This window comes from Ixodes scapularis, unplaced genomic scaffold (assembly GCF_016920785.2).
Source record: "Ixodes scapularis isolate PalLabHiFi unplaced genomic scaffold, ASM1692078v2 PGA_scaffold6__148_contigs__length_123643588, whole genome shotgun sequence".
NCBI lineage: Eukaryota > Metazoa > Arthropoda > Arachnida > Ixodida > Ixodidae > Ixodes > Ixodes scapularis.
The window spans coordinates 29,427,911-29,436,986 of NW_024609881.1; the positions used below are offsets into that span (position 1 = coordinate 29,427,911).

General features: G+C 49.5%; 1 protein-coding gene across 1 annotated transcript in view; it reads left to right on the forward strand.

Annotated features, from left to right (window-relative positions):
- LOC120839607 (meiosis-specific with OB domain-containing protein) overlaps positions 1–9,076 on the forward strand; it is a 65,410-nt gene that overhangs the window by 27,819 nt on the left and 28,515 nt on the right. The window contains exon 4 of the mRNA XM_040209919.3: positions 3,770–3,968. Coding sequence (XP_040065853.3) covers positions 3,770–3,968 — 199 coding nt within the window. The remainder of the gene's footprint in view (positions 1–3,769; positions 3,969–9,076) is intronic.

Genomic DNA, 9,076 nt, shown 5'->3' on the forward strand with positions numbered 1-9,076 from the left:
CCCGCAATGGCGTGACTTCGGAGAGAAACGTCAGCGCTGCAGAAGCAAGAGATCCTCGGTCCGATCCACCCCCTTCGTTTCGATCTGAATGAACACTGTACCGGCGTGCGGTCGCGTGCAAGATAAGGGATACTTGTACTATATTTGTTCAGAAATAGGCTGAGTATGATCCGCAATACCCACAAATGGCAATCGTACGTTTGTATTGGCAAGCGCTCGGAGAGCCGTCAGCGGAGAGCACGTCGCATCCGGCGCAATCGTGACGTAGCTCGTATCGGGATGAGGAAACCTGCGGCGAGGCTGACGTCGTCAGGATGCCCTAGCCGTTCCAGCCACCGAAACGGTCGAAGCACGCCAGCGATCGGGCCACCGCAACTAACCGCAAATCTGCTTTTGTGTGAATTTTGAGTGACGGGGTAATCTTCTATAATTTTGTAGAAGGAGAATAGCGACCTCTGGGACATACAAAAAAGAGTCCCGTTGAGTGGGGACTTCGTCCCTCTCCCTTCCTTCTTCTCTTGTGCTGGCCGCTGTCGGGATGACCCATCACACTCTGGTTCCAAAATTTCCACACTATCTCTTTTAGCCACCTGCGGCTCCTCCCCCTTCCCCAAGCCGGGTAGCGACTCGCCCTGTATACGTGAGGCCAAGACGGGCATTACAAACGAGGTTTTAGTGACATCCACCAGGTGCTCTTTGCTAATCGTCAAATTGGTTTTAAAATTCCTTTTCGGGCCTTTTTAACAAGATACTGGTGTGTCCGATGTGATACTGCTCCTTTGAAGGGGTATGGACCAAAAAAAATAAGCGCCGAAATTTTGTTGCAGTACCCCTTAAAGGGTTCGGGGGAAGCCCCTCCCAGCCCTTTCCACTTCAGCGGAGCGAAGGCTGGAGAGGAGGTCGCCTCCTTTCCAGCGTTCGCTCCGCTAAGGTGGAAGAGGGGTGGGAGGAACTTCCCCTGAACTTTCAACCTGTCCCAGGCACGCAATGGTGCTGCCAGTGGTGACGCCACTGGGTGCTGCACTGGCTAAATTTCTCGTCTACAGCGGGGTAACAATGTCGACAACTTTTTCAGTTTTTTCAGGAGGCGAGGGGGTTTAGGCTATCTCTTTTACCGGAGCCGACGTAATACAATCCAACTGCACCAATCAAGCAGCGTCAAAAGAGCACCGTTACCCTGCTGCGTTTGCCATCGCCAACCTGATGCCGACGAAAGTGCACGGCAAATCAGTGGTACCTTCCTCTTCCTGCAATACAAGCGCAGAATTAAATTGAAAATAATTTTAAAAGAAATACTAAAAGTCGCGGTAATAGTGACATGGTTGAAAAAACCCCGAGACTGCGGGTAAACGACACAACACTAAAAAGTAAAGCAGTTTGTCTAGTTTGTCGCCATGGGAGTGAAGCAATGTTGCACTCCGTTTTCGCGAAGGGAGTGAAGCCACGTTTCCCTCCCCGTTCTGTCATGGGAGTAATATGTTTCACTCCCACGATGTAATGGAGTAAAGATAATATTTCAGACCCACGGTCGTCTTATGCCCTACGGAAGTAAAAGTGTGGTTTGCTGTCCACAGCCTTGGACAGTCTGGATTTGAAGAGTCTGAATCTTAGTAGAATGAGACATTCTTGTCTGCATTGAAATGGCGCTTGATCTAGAGTCGAGTGTCAATGGGGTTTTACGTGTTGTTCACTCTCAGTCGTTCTGAATATACTGTTATTCTAGTGGTAAAACGAATCGTTTTTTTTATTAGAGCGCAGCTCTTAGGGGCCCGTTTCCAGCCTGAGCGGCGTCGGCGTCGCCGTTGGCGTCGCCGTCGGCGTCGGCGTAACTGCGCCCGTCCCTCTCCTCCTCCTCCCCCTCCTCCTCCCCCTCCTTCTCCTCCTCCTCCCCTCATTGTGTAGTTTGGTCCGGGCGGGTCACGTGACCTCGGGGGGTGGGGGTCACATGACCCGTTTCCAGCCTGGGCGGCGTCGGCGTCGGCGTCGCCCCTCCCCCTCCTCCTCCTCCCCCCTCCTCCCCCGCCCGGTAAAGGTGGTAAAGGAGAGGGAGGGAAGCAGGAGGGGAGGAGGACTAGCAGGCATGATCACGAGGGAGGAGGAGGAATATACCCTCCACTCCTCCTCAAGAGCTGCGCTCCAATTCGGCGTTACAGGAAGTTGTAAACGGCTTTCACTTTTTTTTTAACATTTCGACAAAAACCCCGAGACTGGGTCAAAATGTACCCCCATTTTTGTTGTATCTTGCCATCTCTCAAGTTTCTCTCGTTTGTTTACCGAAACTCATAGGCCTGCCGACTGGAATTACTGAATCTTGGTATGTAATATTTTTACCAGGTGTTCCTCGAAACGCGGGCCAAAGCATTTTTTTGCAAGCATGCACCGCACTGAAAAAAAGATCGATGTCTCGCTGGTCTCTGCCAAAAGGCCTATTTGGGAAAATAATAACATTCGGTATCATTAGCTTATTGGTTACTTTCGAATAATTAACTCCTTATGTTAGTAAATTTAAAGTTATGGTTGAAAATAGAAACTTTCTGGGCATTATCAAAAACCGTTAAATCATCTGGTTTAGAAAGATGCAACGAATGCTAAGCAATTTATGACCTCTCTCCCCCCCCCCCCCCCCCCCCCCCACCCCCACTTAGAAAAAAACAGGGCGCTTTTCTAGGTTTCGGTTATCTATCCGAGCGCATCTTTGCACCAGCGGTTCCGCCTAGGGTGCCTACATGTTTCCGCTCCGCTTTAGGGTGGCGCCAACTTCTTGTTACCCTTTCCCAGATCCTCTCCCACCGCCATTTTGACCCACTTCTTATTTGGCTAAACGTGCACAACGTTGAGTTTTCGCAGTTTCGACACACCGGCAACACTGTGAGGCCACTTCCGTTTCCGTTCATAAGAGGAGTCGGACGAGTCGGAGGCTCAGCGGGATGGCGGTCGTCGTGGCTGTCGCTCTCTTTATTCGGGTGTTTCATACTTTGAAGTTGCGAACAGGAAGTATGCGTTGCGTCTATCGAAACGTGAGTCCCCTCGACAAAATGGAACGCAACAGACCGACATCGCACGACGAAACCTCGCCGTCGGAACGAGAGCGGTGGGCGCTCCCTAGCCCTAACGAGGATTAGCGGAGTAGCGCGAGCGCACGACTGGCGAGTGTGACAAAATGGTCGACGAAACAGCGGAGGCTGCCATGGTAACGAGGTAGGCAACACTGGTTTGTCGGCAACAGGTATCACAAACGTTGTCGCCACCCTAAACAGCGGAGCGGCGGGAACATGTAGGCACCCTAGTTCCGCCCCACCTTCCATGGTCAAGGCACGCTGAAACGTTTTTGTTCACCAAAAAAAAAAAACTTTTAGCCTTTCCAGTCTGGTGAGTAAGGAAGACCAGCGGATCAGTACAATGGAAAGTAATGGCCGGCCGCAAGTCGGCAAGCCAAAGTGGAAAAGCTGCCGCCATCTATGAGCGACGGTGGCCACCAGATACGTGGCTTGCCGCCGTCGCTCATAGATGGCGGTAGGTGTCCAGAGTTCGGTGACTTCATTTCTTTGCGGGGGACACGATCTTGGGGAAACTAACTCTTAGCAGCTCCGCTGTAAAAACCTCAAGAGAACCACTTTCCACAGCAGGCAATGTGCCATCCAGCGTTCCACATGTTCCGTAACGTAGGAAGGGCCACCGAGCGGACGACATAGAGCGCGAGGCCGGGCGTTCATAAGAGACGCCCCGCCATTGTCCCCGTCACTGATTGCGCCGTTCGTTCCTGCGGCAGCGCGTTCCACCTGGTGGTGAATGCGGGCAAGGAGGACGGCGGAGTGAGCCTCGCGGACGAGACGGCCTTTTGCGACCTCCTGCCGCTGTTCCAAGTGCCCCTCAAGTCGGCCTCGGACGTCACGCCCCTCGCAGACCTCCTCTACAGCGGCAAGGACGTGAACGGACAGCACGCCTCCCTGCTCGTCGGCATCCAGAAGGTATACTTGGGCGGTCTGCAGCTCCGTCCGAAATCCGGCAGCACCCCACGGTCTCCAAACGCTGCCGAATTCCCTTTGGTTCATTCGCATTCATAGTGAAACAAAGTTTACGCTACTACGGCTTTCACTGGCAAAAGTTTCAAGAGCTCCGGCGAAATTTTGAGTCACTTGCTTGCCTCAAAACCGATTCAATCCGACCTAGCAATCTAATTTACAAATCAGTATTTTTTTTTTTTTTTTTTTTGCAAAGTTACTACAGTGAGTGACAGATTAAGAGAAGTTTTCGAGGGAAAGGAAGACTGGGGAGGAGGAATGAGCGAACAGAACGCTGGAGAGAGGAAGATGTTTCGTCCTCTCCTCTCCAGCCTTCTGTTTGCTTCCTCCTCCCCAGCCCTTCTTTCCCTCCAAAGCTTTTCTTGACCTGTTACTGACTATGGTGCTTTAATGTCCCAGAGGCTCAACTGACAACATTGAAGACGCGATGTCAGAATTTTTGATATGGGGGCAGTAGTTTGCTCCCGGTGGGGTCACACGTTTGACGGTAATAATTAATGGTAATTAAAGGGGTATTACGGCTATTTTTTTCTTTTTTAGTTACCAAAACTAACTATATTTCTGATATCACCGGTTTTTATCCTTTCCGGTATGCTATTGAGGATCGCGAAATTCATAACAGTTATTGTGAAATCGGCAAGTGACAATTGCGCCAAAAGCAACATTCAAATATACCCGCTCTTTTCAGTGCCGTGACGTCAATGGCAGGCAGGCTTGCAGGTCGAGCGGGACGAGCAGTTGTTTCGTGCTGTTGCAGCGAGCTTTCAAAGCATTCATTTGACACCATGAAACGGGCTCCAATCAGTTGGGAACAGTCTACATTCCAAAGAGTGAACACCTGCCTTCCGCTGTATGGATGGATGAATCGATGGATGGAACGGGCGGTAGCTTGCGCTACCTAGGCCAAAACTAAAAAGACAAACATATGATTCCTCCCGCCCTTCTAAGCCAATTTTCTCCCCCTAACTTTCACGAGGCTGTGTGGGATATCTCCAGGATGACCTTTGAAGGACCGGGCAAAAAAAAAAAAAAAAACATCAACTTTCTTCTGCCCTTTTCCCCTGTCGAGGGAGCTGCCAAATTTCCTCTGGTCACCCCTTGTCGCCCCAGCAGCGGACCCATGGGCGTACCAGCCGGGGAGGAGGGGGGGGGGGGGGGGTAGAGGGTAGGGAGAAAAGGGGGGCATTTGCCCCCTCCCCCCCCCCCCCCCCCCCCCCCAGTTCTCAGAGTGTGCGTGTGGGGAAGGGGGGGGGGGGGGGGGGCAAGGCATGTGAAGGGTCCGCAGGCGCGTGAGACACGCGCAAACGAAGCTTGACACGCGCCCGGTTCGGTGCTCTCCGGACGCGTGGTTCCATCTGGTGCAACTCCGAAGAACCCCAATATACGCTACTCCTCGGTGAGGACCGGGGCGGGAGAACTTCGGTTGCCGTAGAGTCGCTGAAATATACGGATGGGTAAAAAGGCCCAAGACGAATGCGTCGGCAGCCGCGAGATCTCTCTCACGGGTGAATGGGTTATAGCCGAAATATGGTTAATTAAGGACTCACGAGACAGCTCGCCCAGCGGAACCTATGATGCGTCAAATTAGCAGCGAGAAAGCTAAACACGGTGATTTTAACCGAGGCTTTTAACCCTCTTTCTTTTGTTCGAGAAAGCTATCGATCTCACTGCTTTCATTAGAAACAAAAGCTGACACAGAAATATGACACTAAGGATCCAAATCGAAGGCGCCGCCGCGAAACGTAATACTGGAGATTCTGACGGACTAGTTTGAAACCCAATCAGTGGTTCCTACTTAAAACTAAGCAAGCTTCTGTTCTTGAAAGATTGCTCACTCTTTGTAATTCCTTAGTTGTTTTGTTTTCAGCTTAGGGCGGAAACATACGTTGTCTGCAAATATCTCCACGAAAATCGAGTTTTTTTTGTTTGTTTTTTTAGGTGTTAGGACACGAAAATAAAACGGCGAAAGCCTTACTTGTCCTATTGCGCAAAAAAGCGGCGGCGTTGTGCCCGAAAGATTGTCACACCAATACGTAATCAAGCAAGCGCCTCAGAAATAAAACACAAAGAAAAGCAAAGCAGCGCCACTGCTTCGTCACGGAAGCCGACATGAAACCAGCGGGGTTTGCCACGCATGCGCAGCGGGGGAGCGTGACGTCACCGCCAGAGCGCCGTGTGCAAAAGGAAGGCGTGGCGCGCTGCTGGTAGGAATACGCTGCGTGTAGGAGTGCCTTCGCATTCCTACACCTAAGCAATATTAAGTGTCCCTGCTGACTTTTTTTTTTCTCTTATAATAGGATGCTCATAGGCTACTTAGTTTAGGCTCGAAGTATCGCGATTTTTAGGTATCTATTAATTTACGAATTTTGATGATTTTTACCTGGCGACAGGCAACACTGCCCAAGTTAGTGACACCATAACGGTAACTTATGCAGATAGTAAAGCAAGGAATGGAGGAATGAGTGCAAATATGGGAATACTGGGCGAGTTCCAAAATGGATTCCGAAGAGATAGAAGACTGGAAGATAACTTATTCGCCACCACTCAATCAATGTAGAGCAGAGCACCTTTTGTAGCGAGTTCTGTAGCAGGCAAAATATTGGTTTGGAGCAGTCACTGGCACTTTTGGAGCAGATGCCAAAATCTGTTAGCACACCACTTGAGAATGAAAAAAAGTGGTTGCTCCTCCGAGTTCATCTATGATAATGATTGAGGGTTCCTCTTTGGTACTGGAGCATATTACTTATTATCTTCTGTGATAAGACTAGACAGGGAGCAAAAGGAAGACACATCGCATTTTTAGAAATACGGCACTACTCAGACAAGGTCCATTTACGTGGGTATTAAAAATGGTTGAAAAATGAACCATAGCGCAACGTGTCAGTTGGGATAAAGCTTCTCTCCCATCCCCATTTTACGCACGGTAGTTTATTTAGCCTGTCAATATAATTACTGAAAAATGCCAGCAAGAACCAGCATATTTGCTGACATGTCTATCAATAAAAATGCGACTCTAGTTAAACTACAAAAACACTCGCTCACATAGATTATAAAAGACTCATTCTTTATAGACGACACTGCTCTTGAGTGGCATTGGAACCAGAGTTCCAATGCCACTTCGCTTCTCTTTCGATCGACAGCCTGCACGGGAACTACCCTGACTACCCTATTTATTCAAACATGGACCCGGGTTCTTTTTCTTCGCTCAGTTTCTTTTTAATTAGAGATAAACCTACAATATAGAGAAAGAAGGTCGACCTGTAATAATCTAGAGCATAATTTGCCTGACTATCGCGCTAATCCAGCCGTTCCCCCATGTCAGCCGCTGCTCCTAGCACTCCGGTGCCAAGCGGTGAAGCTCGAAGGAGGGGCGCGCTGGTGAGAGGCTGGCAGCCGGCACATGTAGCACAGTAGCCCGGGCGGCAAATTGCCCGCAGTTTCCTCCCATTGGCTGTCTGTAACCACGTGACTATACTGCCGGCATATTTTTACGCGAATCACCGAGCATTTTTCCGGGTGTCAAATTTTCGGGTGTATCTCTGGGGCTCTGCTTGTTAACCCATCCGCCCCCAATTGTTCGCGCCGCTTCGTGGAGACAGTCTGCAGCGGCTCGTTACAGAAATGTTAACCCACCTGGTCCACCCACACAGGCCGCTTCGTGGCGGCCGCATCCGCCTCGCTCACCGGAAGCCAAGCGGCAAGAACACACCATTCCAATATTTACAAGTCCTCAGCCCAGTGCGCGATTTCCTCAGCCCAGCACACTTATGTTTGTTGCTTTGGAAAGCGAGCAAATCTTGCGCCCTACGCACGTACACTTAAAATGGAACCGGCCAGGACTGGAACCGGCAATTGGAAGTCAGGTGATTGCAGCCTGCCAATGATAGGACACTGATGGCAATATATCCACTTCCTCTTGAATATCTGGGAGCTAAATCTGCCTGCGCAATAGAATCGTGCAAACACGATAGTATGTTCCTTCGATCCCAGACGTCCGCCGTGGCAGAAAAATTGTTCCCGTAGTTTTTTTTTTTTTTCTTAACCACTATGTTGGTAGAAAGTTTTGAATCTTTGCTAAAATACCCAGTATATTAAAAAAACAAAAGAACTTTACACTGCTGCGCTTATCTTCGTTGCAAACGCACCGCTTTGGAGGTAAACAAAGCTCGCAAACAAGATCCTTCGTAGTATGTGCAGTTCGCTTCGCCGCCGCCAAATGCACGACGAAGAGTCCCCACTCAAAAAGTGGTCCCAGACAGCAAGCTCCACGCTTTCTCTCCCTCTCATTTACAACCCAGACTCGGACGAGAAAGCACTTGGAGCTGGCCCATAGATGCTACGCATTAGGAAGTGACACAGTAGTGCCGCCACGAGGTAGTGCGAGTTGGGAGCGATTTCGTCCGCCTGTGTGTCGGCTCAAAAATGACAACTATGGCCAGTTCACACGTACGGCGCAGCGTTGAGTCAACGCTAGGAACAGCGCTGATGAGTGCAGGCTTCATGGGGCACTCAGGTGCTTTTAGTAGAAGCTTGTTTTCAATGGCATATTGTTTGCTGGGCTTTGGTCGCTAATACGACCACTTCTAGATGGCAAGACGTTTTGGTAAACTCGCAGAGATAGGAATACACGGGAACTTTTTTCTCGGGGAGGTTATCCTTGGGTTCCCAACACCTTTATATAAAGTTTGACCAATCAAAGAAGTCAATTGCCTGGAGATTCCGGACGCCACTATTGTTGATCTTTCTTTAAACTATTATAGCTTTTTCTTTTAAACATCTAAGTTTTGAGTGTAGAAGACGTAATACAGTAAACTTCCGTTAATTTGACCTCGACGGGACCTTGAAATTTGGTCGCATTATCCGAATGATCGAATTAAAAAAAGGTCAGAAAAACTGTTAAAATTAAACTTTCTTTTATTGTCCAAAGTACTCACGGATGATCTGCTGCCATCTGCGCTTAAAACGCGTGTCCAAAGGCATGCTCCGGAGAGCAGCATAACTAAACGTCACATTATAAAAAAAAAAAAAAAAATCGCGCGCTACAAAAGAAAAAA